Here is a 17,526-nt window from a genome sequence, read left to right as displayed (position 1 = left end):
GCGATAGACATTCGGATTCGTCACCCGAACTTACGCACTAATCCGATGAGCGAGCTAGGACTCGAGACGTTCTCTTCGGATAGAGTTATCCAACGTATTGAGCTGCATATAATAATCTAATTATTGTTGTCGTACAATAATTGAATCGCTGTTCCGCTATCCGATCGACCTTGAAACGACGCTTCCCGGTTTTTCTGTCCGGGATGAGCCAATGTATCAAGACGCGCAACAAGTAAAAGGAGCAACGTTTTCGCCGACCGGGCAGCTTTTCTTTATAAAAAAAAGTCTTATCTCTGACTTCATTGCTTCGCGCCTCGTCGACCTCCCTCTTCATCGCCTTTCGCCGATGCGTCGGTCAGATGCATGGATTCTCCAGAGTGAGAACATCGCCAAGAGTGGCGACTCGGCAGTATGCGATCATATGAGAGTTCATAGTTCAATCACCATATTTTTCAAGGCGACCCCGCTAGCAGACGGAAAGAACTGCTGGAGAACTTGCGAGGGCGCGAGCGGATGGTCGAACGAACGAACGAGCCAGCTTTCTTTCCTTATGGCTTTTGCGACGATGTCCTTGCGTGATATTGAGAGAAAACTAAATAGATTTGTGTCTGTTCTGCTTAGTTTGGAAAACAAAAACCACCGAATACTGAGCTCGGCGACGCCTTGAGTCGTTTGCTCGTTACCGAAAATGCTGGAACCGATGAAGACCATCGACAGAATTAGAAACGACGGAAAAAACCAACGAATTCTGTTCCCTTGAAAAATGTCCATTGGACTTAGAATTCATTCGAGCGCCTGAAATATGTTCGTGCGCTTCTCCTGAATCTCATCAACAAGGATCACGTCGTGACTTAAAAAAAAGAACTGATAAAGCAGAAATTCCTGAAAAATCGGCCAGCTTTCTCTTCCAAGACGACCCCACGATTGATCTTCTGACTTTTTTTTTCTTCAAAAAAAAGTTCGTTCGAGAATCCCGTAGTGCTTCGCCTGTCCGTGCTTGCCCCTTGTGATGCTTCCCGCTGTTGTTGTTCTAACTCGAATGAATTGCTCGAGTGAACCGACGACGGTGACGATGTCGACAACCGCAGCTATTGCGGAGGCTTTGCCCCGAGAGAAAAACAAAACACGGTAGACTCGAATCTGAATTTCCTACAAATCTGCAAACCTCTGACGCGCGTCAAAACACCATTAGAGATAATAAACGAGACGGAACTCAAGCGTACACCTGTAGTGGGCAGAGGGCCTGATTCTCGATCGAAGACATCGTCTCAAGGTCGACGAAGTCTTCTCAGCGACGTCATGACGCGGCCGCTGCCGTTCTTGATGCCTCCAGTAGCTCTGACAGCAGCAGCCGCGGATCATCCATCGAATCTCGTGGTTGCAGCGGCCGCGCCAGAGACCGCACACGTTTCAGGTCTGTCCGAGCGAGCATTCATATTTTTTTCTCTTTCACGCAACGACTCCCACTTGAAACTTGACATCAACAGATCGCCGACGAATATCATCAGAGTCTTGTTGTCACCAAGCGACGACAGCGAGACAAATTCGATCTTAATCACGGACAAACCGCTCCGAAGTCAGCTCCGATGTCTTCAATAATTTTTTTTCTCTTGGTGGCCAGCCAGGCAATCTGTCAAAGTCGACTCTTGATTTTCATCAAGTGTGCGGCTCATATCCATCGAAGTATGCGGGCGATCGAGTGACAGGCCGACTGCGATCAACCACAGAATAAGAAGAAACTCCACGCGATATCTTCCCACTTACTTTGTCTTTTGCACCGAGTGTGTTCCCCGTCGTCGCTTCTCCCTTATTCTCTCGAAAGAAATGCGAACGGCCTCTGACAGCGATAAGCCAGCCGGCAGGTGATTCGAAGTCCACCTACAGAAATTATATAATGTCCACAATTTTCGGCGGATGACGGGTACGATCTGGCCAGGTCATAAATTTTCCGCTCTTTTCCGTGGTGGAACAAAATCGGAACTTGTCAATGGATAAGATACATCACTTTTGGCGTACGAGACTTGGAAAAATTAGGAATTTTCTCCCTGGAATCGCTGTGACGATTTATCGGATACATCTCACCCCGCTGCCGCATCAGAAAAAAAAGTCCCAGAACAGTTTTTTTCCGACGTAGTTTACACCGAAAGTTTTCTCCACTTCTGGGGAAGCCAATGGGTAATTCCATCGGACGATAAGGACTGCTTCGCTTTCGTTCGCGTCTAGTTGCAATGGCTGGCTCCATTTTGCCGAATTAGCGCTAGGAAAGCCCAGAAGAATCATGGCATAAGAAATTGTATCACGACGGAGCTTCAAGTTCTGAATTGAAAGAGTCCTCAAAAGCCCAGTGCTGTGAGCTTCCTTGCTCGGCAGTGAACTGACTCTACCTCATGGCTTACAGCGCACAGGTGCATTGCAGCGGCGAGCGATAAGGCTCTCGTTTTCTGAGACGACGGATGCTCGGCGATCCCGAGCGGGATTATGAATGCGGAACTCTAGTCCCTCGATACGAATCGGAGTTATCCCGGTAGCTCATTCGCTGGGTCGAACCGTAATGTCCGGCACTCGCCTCGACTCCCTCCAATGTCCGAAAAAGTCTGGCACGAGAGCGATGTAGAAGCGCTCCGACATCGGAAACAAGGCGGCAATCTGCGGACCGGGCTGGAAAAGGGGAAACATGTGGAGCTTCCATATAGCTCTCGTTCTCGTATCGTTGGGAGGAATGGAAACGCAGGCTGATATGAATGAGCTTCCATAGTCCGTACGAGAAAATACGCCATGAGGGCTTTTCACCAGCATCAGCCTGCATGATGAGCAGCGCGTAGATCTGATAAATTTCCGTCAGCATGTAAGCTAAATCGAGACACCGGCTGTTCCGTACAAGCGGTGAACGTAATTTAAACCGTCCCTGAGCCATTCACGTACCCGTTCGTCAATTAGTCCTCGTAGGGACTGGGTAGAGTTTGTGTGGATTTTATTCTCAAGATCCTCGATAGGCTCTTCAATGCGCTTCCTTACGAGGCCTCAGCGTTGGCCTTGAGAAAGAGCTCTGAATCGAAACTCCAGATGTTGAAATGAGCGAGCTCTTTTAGTGGGAATGCTTTGCAACCGGTATCGTTGGTGAAGGAGGCATCAGCATCAACAGCGAGATGAATATAAAGGATCCCTGTTCTTCTCCTTCGATTCTGATGTCGAGAAAACTAGTTTACCCGCCGCCCTGGACTCTTCGTCGAACGAGTTGAAGGATACAGAATCCTCGATCCCCATGGATTGAACGAGTTCGGGACCTCGATCCACGGCCGAAAGGGCGACGAGCTGTGAGAAGCTCCTGCTTAGTCTGCGAAAACGAGATGATCCTGTCCGTCGTCGCTGCTGGACGGAGTCTCCCGGATGAGGTGACTCAAAAAGGGAACGAGGGTGTCGAGGACGCGGTAATCGAATATATGGAGTTCCTTCTCGACGCAGGCTAGAGTAAAGCGAGCCCTCCGATCGCTTAAGTTTGATACTTTTTGCAAGTTTTGTGGATCTTGGTTGCGTGGAGCATCCCCCTTCCGAAACAACGAAGGACAAAGTTGGAACGGAATGAAATGGAACGAGAGCCTATTGAGTTTATTCTTCTGGGGAATCCGAGCAGACTTTCCTCGTGTTTGCGTAAATCATCGGATTCGACGATTCCGAGCCAATGGCTGGATAACCATTTACATCTTTTCTTCGCTCGATTGTTTTTCTCTTGTCGAAAGTTTTCCTTTCGCTTCTTGTATGTATGTATGTATAAGCCGACCAAGCAAGCGACTATCGCCCGCTCGACTAACAACCAAAGCCAAGGCTGACATTTCTAAGTCCAGAAATATCGACTTCAACTCGCCGACGAATTCTCGGCGTTATGCGACGTCGTTTCGGATCATGCGCTGGGCAATATATGCACTTTGACTCATGGATGGGTGACGCGGCGAAAACGATTACGCCCGAGAATGGGCAATGCTCGGAACGTTCGGAAACGAAAACTGATGGACTGAAGTCGATGACAACGTTGATTATAACGATCGGTGCTTCTTTTCTCTTCCGCAGATCTCCCGAGTCAGGTCCCACCGCTCACACCTGGCACCAATCAGAAGATGGCGCAAGCCTTGCGAGCATCGTTTGCATCCTGGGAGAAAGTTCAGGAAGCGAGTAACACTCCAAAAGGTGAATGAATGTCATTTGTCTCCTGTATTTTCGAGGCCTCTCCGAGTTTCCTCGTGGCGTCTCCGAGTTTCTCCAACCCCTCTCCGGGGGACGTATTTCGTTCCGGCACGAATGCGCTGCTCACGGTCCCGGGGCGGCTGAGTGAGCGTCCCGGTGGCCATCGGAGCTAAATCGTAGCGGTAGCGAGTTCTGACTGAGCACGACGAACTCAGTTTTGCGTGGCCCTGTGGATTTTTATGGCTGTTGAACAGTCGAGAACGGCTCGCTTCGAGGGACGATGGCATCACGGAGAGCTCATTTCGAATCAAATGGTCAAAACGTTTCGAGGCATGTTGCGGAAAATTTCGGAGAGTCAGATGAAGAGCGTATCAGATAGCTTATGGCGGTAGTGCACAGTTATCTCGACGGCTACCGTCGGAGCCTCTCCTGAGCCCATGAGAAGGCGAGAGAGAGAGCGTGAGAGTATCAAAGAGAGAGTTGGAGTGAGGAGCAGTGGTTTTACCTTAACCAATTTGAGAGCTTGGCTCGTGCACCTCTCTCACCGGAAGTTCGGACAGTCCCGGAAACGCGGCTTTATATAACAAACTAGAGGAACAACGAGATGAAAATGAAGACGACGCCGATTACCACGAAACTGGGGAGAGATAGGCGAGCTGTACGGCGAAGCAGATGCACGATGTTTTTCGTAGAACGAACGGATGAAATCGAGTTGAATTATCGCTTGACACGATCCGTGCTCGCCAAGCTCTTCTCTCGGCGTCAGGGATCGGTCTGGATCATGCGCGAACTCCGCCTGAGTGACACATCGATCGTTTGGTCACTTGGACGGCCGCCGAGGGAAGGAATGATACGCTTTTGTTTTCCACTGATTCGTTTGGGTCTCCGTGACTCTTGTTCACGATCGGCTATGTCTGATCAAGGCTTGGTCGAGTGGAGATCTTCTAGAACGGAGCGCCACGGTGGAGCCCAACCATGTGCTGCAGGGCTCGGAGGAAGGAAAATCTGAAACGTGATGTTTTGCAGATCCACGCCAGTGGTCCTCTCAGGACGTCCGCCATTGGCTGGCATGGACCATCAAGGAGTTCAGCCTTGAAGGGGTGGATCCTGGCCTATTCGGTACGTTGGACGGTCGCGAGATGTGTGCAATGGGCAAAGAGGCTTTCCTTGCGAGAACCCCGCCCTACTCGGGCGATATCCTCTGGGAGCATCTTGACATCATGCAGAAAGGTGAGTTGTGTTGCGACGTACTTGTGCTCATCTCCGGAGCTTCCTGTCTGAGCCTGTCTCCGATGGAGCTGATCTGGGACTAGAAAAGCGTGAAAAGTAAGCCGAGTGCATGAAACGAGTTGGTGAATGAGAAAATCGGTCGCCGAGCAAGATTCTGCATGGCGGTTCAGCATGCGCGCGAGCACTCGTTCTAGGGGCGGACGAAAAAGCAGTAGAACGACGAACTAGCAAACGAACAACGAACAATCGAGCGAACCTTCACGGAGCAGCAATAGGAATTTTCAGTGAATTTCGGTACTTCCGCTAATTGTGTTGCTCTCCGACGACGGCGGGACTGCGTGCCTCGCCACTAACAGTACTCGGCAGCCCCGAACAACAGGGCCGACGGTGCGTGCAACAAGTCCAAGGCGAAAAGTCGTCCGGCCTTCTGAAAGACAAGCGGGCGGGCGGTCAGGCAGACAGGCAGAACGTCGTCGCCGCCGTCGTCGTCGTCAGACATGGTGAAACGCGCGGTGAGTTCAGAGAAAGTAGTGGACTTTCTTCGGTCACACCTCCGTCTCCGACATCCGGTCGTTGTCTTCTCGAAGAAGCGAAACGAACGGACCGAGCCAACAGCACGATTGAAGTAACAGTGCGACTTCCGTTCCTCGCCATTATCGTCGCCGTCGTTATTGTCGCCGCAGCAGCAGCAGCGTCGGCGCTTAAGGACTCGAGTCTCCGGAGGGTCCGGAGATTCAGCCAGAGGTCCGAGGTCGGGTTCAGGCTATCGACGAGAGCAACCACCTGAGGTTATGAACTCTGACCGATCCTGTAGTATGTAGTACCCCTTCTGTTTTTTTCTCTCTGACTGAGTGAGTGAGTAGCAATCAGGTGGCTTTTGCACAGGAATCCGCATCGGCGGTAGGGGACAGTTTATGAACAAGCGGTTGATGCCACAAAGTGGCGGGGGAATGAGGTTGGTGACCTGATCCACAAGTGACACAAAGGACAGGAAGCCAACTGGATCTAGACTGCTTGGTGCAGCGTTCTATCGCCGGCTCGTTCGATTCTGGTTCACGTTCCGGTCGACCAGCCCCAGCGGTTCCCGTGCGCTGCACTCAGCAGAGTTGTTGTCACCGTTCGAGCCAGGCTATGAGGTCCGCTATCTGTTCGACATGTTCATTTGTCCTGTTTACCAGTTTCGCTCCCTCCCTCCCTGCCTTCGGCTCCTGCCAAATAATTCCCTCCGCTGGTGGGTTGCTCGACTGCTTTGTCTATTCGGATGCTGGTGGGTGGGCGGCCGCGCAGGCAAGCCGGCAGGTAGGTAGGAAGGCATGGCAAACCTGGGCGAGGTGGCCGGGGCAGAATGACGCTTGGCGGAGCAAGAAGGTAGCTCCGTCGGTCGCTTGATTTGTTCTCTGGTTGGTTGGTCTGTTGGCAGCTAAGCCGTTCTTTCAGTCGACCCGGGCCTCTGAGTGGCGCGTGGTGCCCCAGTTGCGGCTATCCAGCACCATTATGACTACTCACCGCCGCCTCTGTCGAACGTCGTCCGCATTATGCGTTGCCGTGCGCTTCTTTCAAAGCGTACTGCTGCTACCAACGCCGCTTCTGCTGAAGCTTTTTCGGTACACCGGCTCCGAAGGCCAACCCCTTCCGATAGGCTGAGTTTCGGCTCGTTCGAAGATCGATCGACAGACCGAACCATCGATCGATCGATCGCTCGCTCGATCGGTACTGCGCCGGTGGGGGCGTCGGAAGTGTGTAGTAGCGGATAGCAGAGAAATTTTCTGTTTACCATCCAACCCGTTTACTCTGTGTGTTGTTTCTCACACGGAATTCATTACACATCAGGAGGGGCATGTGTTCCTGATCATCGTGTCTTGAGAGCGTGAATTTCTCGTGGGCAGGCGAGGGCGCGAACTCGGCCACTCCTCCTCCAAAATCGCGAACATACTGCATGCATGTAACGAGCTGAACAACGATCACCCAGCATCGGATACGTCTGGCGCGGCGGGAGATGGCGACAAGAATCGGCGGTATCGGTCTCGGGCCAGACCAAGCCCGCGGCTCGCTCACTCGAAATCTGAGGAACTCATCCCAATGATCGGCATGTCTTTAATTTAGACTCGACGCTCCGTAGAAGCGCTTCGTAGAAGGTGTGAAAATTGTGGGAGCCCATGTCTCGAGACTTACGGAGCCATCCCCACGAGCTTCGTCGTAGAGTTTGTTTGTATCCGATGACGGGGAAAAATCGGAGCTGGCGTCATCCAACCAGATGGTTCCGAGAGTGCTCTTGACCTAAAACCGATCGCAGCCTCAAAGTTCTTGAGACGAAAAATCTCCCGCGTGCTCCAAAATGATTCACGAGCTAATCGTGGTTCCGGTTCGAATCCTAGCACTGGTTTGGACCGTGAATATATTTTCCGAAGTCCGGAGGCGATATCGAAAGTGAGAAGTCTCCGCCAAATGATTCGAGGTCCTCCATTCCGGTTCGGACCGCTTCCAGTTTTTTTTTTTGTATTCTTCTGACTGAAATCTCGAATAATTGATTAGTTGAAAACCTTTCTCGAATCATCTGCTCTGGGAACGAGCGAAGTCATTGATGGATTATCATCTGTCGTCGGATTAATGAATGACCGCAAACACTCAGGATGACGGAGCGCATTTCAAAAAAACAGAATTTTTTCCACGGATGCCGAAGTGAACAAACGTGTGTCTTTCTGTCCTGCCGAGTGAGGGTGTGCGAATGTTTGTGTCGCAATTTTTCCCCTGCAGCCCTTTCCAGCTTCTGTCTCGGCTCTGCGAGAGTGGTGTGGATGATGTGAGCTGTGCTGTGGTAAGTGACGGTAATGTTGGCAGCGGCAGTGGTCGCTCCGCCTGTTCGCTCAGCTTGTGTCAAAGCGTCCAGTCAGTCGCCATCAGCTTGCCAAGCCGCGCGGACATACTCGGCCAGTCGCTCGACTGTCAGTCGGTCCGTCAACCCACCAGCCTCTCAGTAGTCAGTCAGGCAGGCGGATTTCTCTCCGCACCGGCATGACACCGGCGCCCGACACTTGTTGATCTGTGTTTCCGTCAGAATTGGTTCGCTCCTGGATTCGCTTTGCCGCCGGCCGGTTCCTGACCGGTGAGCATTCTAATCGCCTCGGAGGGGGACGAAAACAGAAAGTGGGTGCCCGTTCCGCGGATTCTGAACGTTCCTGGTGCGCGGGAGGATACACCGAACCCGACTGAAACATTTTCGGCTCATCGATTGAGCTCGAACTGGATTCTCTAAAGTTCGTTGTGCCGATCGGAGATTACTATAATGACTATAGTCGGACTACACAGTGCTCCAACACCTGTTGACATGCATCTGATGAGATCGTTCGACGGGATTCTTTCTGAAGGTCTCGCTGACCACGAGGATCTACAACCGAGCGTGAGCAGTAAGTTTCCCTACGAGTGCGGAACGAGAAGTTTGCCCGCGGCGGGAGCATCGGAAAAAGTCGCGCTTGTTGCTCCGAGTCGCTCTGTCTTCCTCCTCGGGCATGATCCATTTCCTTTGAGGTACCGAGGGTCCGTGATGGATCCTAGCACCTCCGCTTAAGCAAGTCATTTTCGGCCCGGACGAAGCGCCCTATACGAAAATTCCACCACTTCAGAGTAGAGAAAACAGAAGGGGCAAGATTTGAGCCCCGTCATACTCCGGAGCGGCGAGAGCGTCTCAATTCCGTTGGCGCCAACTTCCGAGACGTGGTCCTCGAGGATGGCTACGATTCAGAGGCCCATCTCCTGGTTGATGTCGTCCGAGAGCAGCGCGCGCGGCTCAAGAGGATACGTCGAAATCGCCGCTCCTCGAATATTCTTGCCGCTGTGAATTTGACGTTGGATTTGTCGTGAATCGGAATCAGAATCCAACGCGCGCGCATCTGGCGACCTGTAAGTGCTGGGTCGGGAATAAGTAATCCATAATTGGGCTTACACCGACCCGATTCGAGCAGCTCGATCACATGTGGATGCCATCTCGAATTCCGCGCAGGTTCGGAAAGCAAGCTCTTTAAATTCCTCGCTCAAATTTTGTAGAAGAGCTCAGGATCTATCATCCTCGAAAATCGAGCTAAAAACCTTGGCTGTGACGTCAGCTAGAGATCTTCTGAATTCTCGTATTTCCTCGCTGATGTTCTCTACGATTACGACGTTAATGAATTGTTGTCACGAGGAGATCGTTCAGAATAAACGTCGAGACATCGCATTCGTAAAGATATCGAAATCTTGTTCCCGTTCGCTCTCAATGAACGCGTGCGTGAGTGCGTTTACGCTGTTTACGTTACAGCTCGAAGAGGGCACCGCAACAATTGAACCCAGCGTCTGTAGGGTTCGATCGCGTGTTCCGTGAATGAATGAATCGGGTTTGTGCTCGATGAGCTCCGTAGTGGGCATCATCGTGTTGTGGTCGTGGTTGTTTTGTTATGCGATCATACTCGATGCTATGTTTTCGACCGTGTCATGGATCGAATTTCCAAGCCCAGGAAAATATTTTCCCCTCTCTGCTCTCTCTGCGGGTCGGTCTTCTGCCGATGCTCCCGAGATAACCCCCGAGGATAATCTTTAAAAATGTCCCATCGTTTTCTGTAGATGCCCTTCGGCATTCGTCCGAGAATAAAAAAAATAAAGGACTGAAACGACGGAGCTTGGCGCACTAATTCGCCACCGTCTGATGTTCGATTTCAAAAGGAAGAGTCGATACAATGCCAATACCTCGCTTGAAGCTATTCAGAGCTGTTCTCCACGTCTGTCCGTTTGTCCGAAGGATAACTGAGCCAGATAACCCGGTGAGGGACTCCCGAATCGATGCAGCATCTTCAGTCGCCGCGATCAGCTGGCACTTTCTGTGGTCGACAAATTGATTCACCACCGTGAAGATGTTGATAGGCGGTCGGTGTTCGCTTTTGACAAGTGGTAGCAACCAATCTTTTCTATTCCTCCCGTCGGAGCGCGCGGATCATATGACGATACGCGGACAAGTCATTGCCGCTCGGGTGTCTTCAAAAATTGCAGAAGAAGAGATCAAGCTATTCTCAGTCAGAACGAGTCAGACCTTGACAATCACGGAGGCGGCACGGAGACAGCGTAATTGGCGACGCGACTCAAAAAAAACTCCGTCAGTGTGTCCTTTCAACCGTCTTTCTATCTGTCCATCCGTCTTTCTATCTGTTCATCCGTCGTTGGTCGGCTGGACCGGCTCAACTCCTGATTGCCAATTCGACGCTTTTGAGGGAGCACTTCGATTTGGAATCAATAATCGTCGCTAGCGAAGCTCCGCCGATGTCTTATGCCGTCATCATTAGCCTATTGCGGCATCGCATTTTTCTCTCCTTCTCGGAGCTCACGAGTCGGAAGCGGAATACACGTCTCGTCAATCTGTAAAATCCTCCTGGCACACCGTCGACTCGAGAACGAGACTGAGAGATCTCTGACGACATCATAGTCATCGTGCTGTTGAATGAAAATGTAGTTCCGTACACAGTTCACAATCAGCTCACCAGATGAGGAGGCGAACTGGGTCGCACACTCACTCTGAGCGTCAAGGACAGCGGCGCACTCGACGCTCAGGAGTCCGAAATCCGTCGTGACGTTCTTCAAGCTCTAATTTGTCCGAAGCATGGCCGATCCGAAGCGATTTCGGGTATGAGAGAGCGGCGAATACCCTTAATATTTCTCGGACATGCGATATCGATGTCGATTATCTCTTGTGGAGTCGCTTTTCTTCTGGTTGTGCATCTCTGTAAAGCGGAACGTTGTGCATTAAAGGCTAAAGAGGCTCGCTGAGACGATTTCGCTCCATAGGTTATGACTTAGTGGCGAGTTGTTGCTCTTCTAGCCTTCAAGAGGGCCTCCACCTCAGTCGATCGGGCCAGTCGGCGACGCTAAGTACTGCTTACGCACCTGTGCAGATATATGAGCTATTCGAGTTGAACAAGCAAAAGCTGACACGCAGACAAAGATTACTCCACGATTCACGTATTTTTCCTCTCTTCTGTGAATGTGACCGATGCCTGTTGGCAACGGAGCGGCTCGACGTGAAATCACGGGTCGAATGGATCTCGAGATGACGTCAAAGCATGCACATCGAAGAATATAGATGGAGACTTTACCTTCGCTTGAAAATTCCGGAAGAATCGGTCTCCGTGCCTCATCCATGCATGCCGCACTCGAGGACGTGGAATTATAATGCCGCATTGTTTCCTTCCAGATTCAGATAAAGCTCTCCCCGAAACGCCGGTCGATCCGTTAGCTCCCGCTTTCACGATGACCTCGGCGTCGGCTGCGGAGTTCGAACATTTCTTCCACCATCCATCGCTGAACACCAACAACAACAACAGCAACGATACCAATAACAACAGTACCAACTCAACTGAAAGTGCGATTCAAGCTATGAAGAAACAACGCGCAGACCTTACGGAAGGTAAGTTCTTCGGATGTTCAAACCTAATGACGACCATCTCCACGGAGCTGTTCTTCTCGATTCCAGTCGAGCCTTAAAATCTTTCACGAATGTACCTACCCAATTTTAATTGTTGCGTATGAGTGAATCTCTATGCTTAATGGGGCTCATGAGGAGAAAACGTCCATGAAGCCTTGGCCGAGAGCGCGTTCCGAATGAATATATTCGAGTTCTCCCACGGCAAGCAATCGATAAGAAATCGCAGTTTGTCGGCGAGCAGCTGCCGCCATCGTTGACGGTCCGCCGAGGCATCGCTGGCGCCTCCGCTCTCGAGTGACCGTCCCGAGATCTCCACCTCATGAGTCAATCGCTCGGAGAAGATTTGAATTTTTTCCTATGTCTCCCGAAATCCGAAGAAGGTGTACAGCAGAGGATCCCGTCCGTCTCGATCCTCCCGGAGCCGAACAGGGGGAAGACGGGATCCGTCTAGCGCTCCTCTTCCCATCTTCACATGTTGTCGAACCAAACGAGCGTGTCTGACCAAGTCCAGGTTGTTTAGTAACGGACTTTTCCGGTCCATTCATCTCAGAATGGGGTGGTGTTCGCAGTAGGAGAACCGGCTCTCGCGCTAGGTATGCATGCGCATATTCTTCTATATATACTGGTTCTTCTCCTTCTGCGTCGTCGTCGTCGTCGTACTACAAGTACTAATACTTCTAGTGTGGCTGCTGCCGCTGCTGCTTCTTCTTGTACTTCTTTTTCGTTTTCTGTATCGTGCCATCCATCGGGGGTCTGCCGGAAGCTGACTTCCTGTGGGGTTGTTGAGCCAGCCCGCTAGCCAGCCAGCCAGTTGAGCCATCTATAAAAAGCACTACAGACTGTTGTAGCCTGCTGCCACTGCGGCGGCGGCGGCGGCCGTCGATGTTGCCGATGCTGCCGCCTAGTAGATTGCCGATAGATCTATCGTGCTGCTATCCACCATCACCACCACCTCCTCCCCCCAAAGGGTAGTTGTTGATGCGGCGGTTCGTAGCAGTAGCCGTAGTAGAGGCTGTTCTACCTCGTCTTCTATCGGGGAGCGGAAGTGTGGCCGGATGTCGGATCTTGACCTAGAGAGGGGTCATGCCTCCCCCAGTAACAGCGAAAGTTTCGACAAACATGTGGATGCATGCATGCGTGCGCTCGCTCGCTCGCTTGCTCGCCTTCCAATCGGTACTGCTCGCTTTCGATTCACTCGCTCGATTTTGATTCGACAATGCGATGGAATACGCTCTGAAGGATGCGCGGTTCCTAGCTCCACGGGAAAGAAAATCCCGTGAAGTTGTAGACCGTTCCCTGCAGGCCCTCTCGAGTTTCGCTCGGAAGATCTTCAGGGTCCCTACCTCCTCGACAGAAGCGGCGAGTTTGCAGAAGCCCTTCTGAAGATCTCGAAGTTTCTCGCTCTTCGTTCCTCCAGCGAGGAAATATCGGCCTGTAGAGACGAGAGGCTTCCTGTGCGCACAAGACGAGCTGGAACCCTGACCCTCCGTTGCTTAGATAGTAGATATACAATGTGAAAGGTTCCATCAAGCGGAGACGATGAGCTCCCGATCTCGACAAGTTGAGGAAAACGATCCGCGTGGGAGGGGGCATTGTACACATTACCCGTGAATGGATGTGGATTGTACACATCTCTGGCGTCTCGTCTGGTGGTGCTTTCGGTCGGTGTTCCCATCGACAGGTGCCGCACCGCGATCGTCTGACTGAGTGTCTTGAACTTTCTTTCTCATCCCTTCAGACGACTATGTCGACGACGGCTGCTGCTAGAGTTGCCGTAGCAGCAAGCCGAGTTCGATTAGTTGATTCCCACCCTGTACGACAATAGCACCACCTGTGCTGAGTGCCTCTCTTTTCTCTCTCGGTCGTCTTCTTCTTTCTCTCCTCTTTCTTGTTCTGTCGGATTGGTGCACATACGCAGTTCTGTCGTTTCGTCTGGTTCTCCGTCTTCTTGAACCGGCATGGACCGAAGCGTAGACCAATGAGCGCACAGCTCGCCCAGTTCTCCCTTTCTCTTCCGGAGAGCCGAATCGTGAGACTTGAATGAACGTAGTCGGAGGCCTTCTACACCTCCATTCAGTTGAGTTCGGCAGGCTGAGCAGTGAAGACACAGACTTTTCGTTTTCGAACTTTGTTGTCGAACGGCCTACCTGCCCTGTCTGGTCCTACTCAGGCCAGTCCCACTCTGAGCCCGGTCCAGCAATCCCGCTGGGGACTTGTTGACGTGTGCCGAGCTTGGAAGCTATTGACGTGTTCTGAGCGTGTTCAGTGCGACGACCATCTCACTAGGATTACTCGCCACCCCCCCCCCTTCCTTCTGCTCGGCCTTAGGGCAGAAGTCGCGCACCTTGATAGCAACCAGCCAGCCACGATTGAAAAGATGTTGCTCTCGTCGGTTCCAGGAACTCCTTTCGACACCAGCAGACTTAACGGATACCGTCTACCTGCTGACGTGCAGATCAAGGTCGAGAAGGCCGATTGTGGTGAGTAGTTCCCGCTCGATAGTTCCCATAGGGGTCGATTTATAGGAGGATACGTTGCCTGCATGGAGGACACGTTGTTCTCCGCTCCCTATCCCAGTCATCCTCTGTCCTCTCTCTTCCCGAGCTGACATGGATTGCTGAGATCTCGTACGCTCGCCTTGCATCTTGGTGATTCGGTTAAAGACTATCTTTCGGAACCCCTCGCCCTCTAGCGGTTCTCGTTCGAATAATCGTCGAAACCTATTTGTCTGTCTCGGTGTCTTGTGCTCCTCCGGCTATGAGTGGACGCATAGACGGTCCAGTACATCCAAGACGACACCTGATGGGGATCAGAGCGGGCACTTGAACAACCTGTCCCTTAGGATATACCCTAGGCACAACAGATGGAATCCGAGGCATCTTCTCTCCGCTTCTCGTTGTCGTCCCCGTCGCCGTCTAGGTCGTTGTTGAGACGCAGTCGGATTTTTTCTGTGCGACCATTTGTTGATTCTCGCCGCTGCAGCGTCTCTGAGGAATATCCATTAGAACTCCCGAATTCGGGCGGCGGCGACGCCACGGCTTCCTGCATAAATTCTTTTCGAATGCATGAGGTTTTGCCTCCCGTCGTAGACTTCTGATAGGCACCGTTTCCGCTCCTGAGAATTGTTGTTCTGACGTCTCGATCCCTCTTCCACAGGTTACATATCTGAGGGAATGGCGACCAGTGCTCCCGACGCTTCCCCCGAAGTCATAATCGGCTCGACATTCGACGACCAACACTACGGCCCAGACCCTGGCCAGTATTATCCCAACTATTTCGAGCAGTCGCCCGAGTTCTACCCCTCAACCTCGTATCACAACTCGTCGTACACGGACGTGAAAAATGTCGCTACTTATTCAACTCAGAAGAATCTCTCTAATGCTCAAAAACCCTATCCGATTTCGATGTCGACCTCAGCCAATATCAACAACAATAACCTGTTGACTCCCAACAACAACACGAACGGCACCAACAACAACAATAATAATCAGCTGTCGAATTTCTTCGACCCGAGCTACGAGACCCCCTTCCAGACGGTACCGCAGGTCCCGAGCTCCCAGCAGACACCTCAGAGCTCAGGCCAGGGCAGCCCCCAGGCGCTTCAACAGAACCGGGCGGATTCGTCATCCCCGAACGCCTGGACGCCAACGTGCATGCCCCAACAGAGCAGTCCACCTCAAAATCCCAACCAGAGATTCCTCAACAGCAACGCACCTTCCGCCGTCGACGCTTTCTATCCCCCTTACCCCATGCAACGGTACCCCTTGACCAGTTACAATGGCGATTCGAGACCAGTTATCCAAGCGTCGGTTCTAGCCGGTAGCGGGCCAATCCAGCTATGGCAGTTTCTCCTCGAGTTGCTCACCGACAAGTCTTGCCAGAGCTTTATTTCGTGGACCGGTGACGGCTGGGAGTTCAAACTCACCGACCCCGATGAGGTCGCGCGCCGATGGGGCCATCGCAAGAACAAACCAAAAATGAACTACGAGAAATTGTCCCGTGGACTACGGTACTACTATGACAAGAACATCATTCACAAGACTTCGGGCAAACGTTACGTGTACCGTTTCGTCTGTGACCTCAACAGCATTCTGGGTTTCACGCCAGAGGAGCTGCATGCCGCCGTGGACCTCAAACCCGAATCGAAGAAGGAAGAAGATCAAAATCTCCTCTCGATTAGCCAGTGTTAGCAGATGGCATTCAATCAAAGCACAGAACGAAGTCAGTGAACATATTGAGAACAACGCTCCTCCGCGGCGAAAGTCTCTCAGATGAGCTCCGGAGCTGTCACGCAGGGTACAGAAGACACGCATTGAGAGCACAAGCACACAGAAGGTGTTCAGAGGAAACTAGGAATGAGTTCCCGAGAAGAATGAAGACGTCGCGAAGAACGACGGAGGATGAGGAAGAGGACGATTCCATCTATGAGGGTACGTCCACGCGTGGTAACCTGCGTGAACTCGTTCTGGTCCCGACCCTATGCAAACGCCGCGAAAATTCCCCCTCGGAGCCCCTGCATACGTCGCGGCTCGCGCCTTAGCTGAGAAGATATTGTGGAAGGCGGGCTGGCCGACTGGCTGGCTGTCATCATCCTATGAACCCTGTACTGAAGTGCATCGTATTCGGAGCCCGCTGGTTCATGCAATAGCTGTGATCTCAAAGGTGCGTCCTCTACCATCGGGGTCGCCTTGCTCTCGAAAACTACAAATACATCATCACTTATTCTCACCCGCTATACTTCATCAACGCTTGGAGCCGTTCAGCGGAAACCGTTCGTGTGGCCGAACCTAATGCTCTCCACCTCTGCGTGCCCCAAATCCACAGAAAGTGCCTTAGTTTATGAAAAACAAGGTTTCGGAACTAGGCGCACGATCAATGAGAATTTCGACGAATGCTGTTCTCGTCCCGGGCCGGTTCGAGTGCCGTCCCGCTGTTAAAGTGCTGTACATAGATGACGTAATATATTACTTCGTACCGAGTATATTTATTTCATAGGGAAGCAGGAAGAATGACAGAGCGAAACATACCATGGTGAAGCAGAGCCTGATGAACAAGTAAATAACCAAAAACCCTTTAGATAGTTCTCAGTAATAAATACGACCAGTTACATTTAAGTACGAAATTCTGTATTCTTCACTTACATAGATGACTCATCCATGGGGCCGATTGTCCTTCGCTGTACCTGCCTGTCCAATTCGAGGGTGGGAAGGGCTTATGATATTCAAGCAGCTCCTCACGCCAGCCAGGAGTCAGAAGGGTGTAGTTATTTTACTACTTTGAGCTTGATTATAGCGAGAATATTCACCGGAGGTCGCAAGGCTCCTCATCAACTCAATTGATGGCTGGGACCTGGGACGCAATCGAAGCGAGCGAGGAATAATTGCTGATTCCGAATGTTCCGGTGTGCTTGAGAGCACTTCGGCAGGGGAAACGGGCATGAGAAGTAGAGCTCCCGATATTATATGGCGTAATACATTGTGGACAGCCTTTCGCCGACGCGGTACGCTCAGAGCTGATCTTTCCGGACTTGGTCACAAACTCAGTCACTCGAGATTAAGTGACATCCTCCGCATCTTCTCTCCGCGATACCTGGTGATCAAGGACTCCGATGAAGGAGCCTTGAGCTCATGAAAGAGATCGCAGAGTCGAATGCCACCGGAATCTATCTGTGGAGA

At 51.7% G+C, this 17,526-nt stretch overlaps 1 protein-coding gene across 1 annotated transcript; it reads left to right on the top strand.

Moving 5' to 3' along the window:
* The first annotated feature begins 1,299 nt into the window (after positions 1–1,299).
* On the top strand, positions 1,300–16,041 carry LOC100908790 (ETS-like protein pointed). The gene is given in 9 exon segments (XM_029111590.1): positions 1,300–1,414; positions 1,783–1,874; positions 4,065–4,182; positions 5,206–5,409; positions 9,279–9,306; positions 9,451–9,674; positions 11,621–11,833; positions 14,251–14,331; positions 15,008–16,041. Coding segments are annotated over 9 exon segments (2,109 nt in total).
* The last annotated feature ends 1,485 nt before the right edge of the window (positions 16,042–17,526 follow it).

Source organism: Galendromus occidentalis, unplaced genomic scaffold (assembly GCF_000255335.2).
Source record: "Galendromus occidentalis unplaced genomic scaffold, Mocc_1.1 scf7180000077451, whole genome shotgun sequence".
Lineage (NCBI taxonomy): Eukaryota > Metazoa > Arthropoda > Arachnida > Mesostigmata > Phytoseiidae > Galendromus > Galendromus occidentalis.
This window is presented reverse-complemented; position numbering and strand designations above follow the sequence as displayed.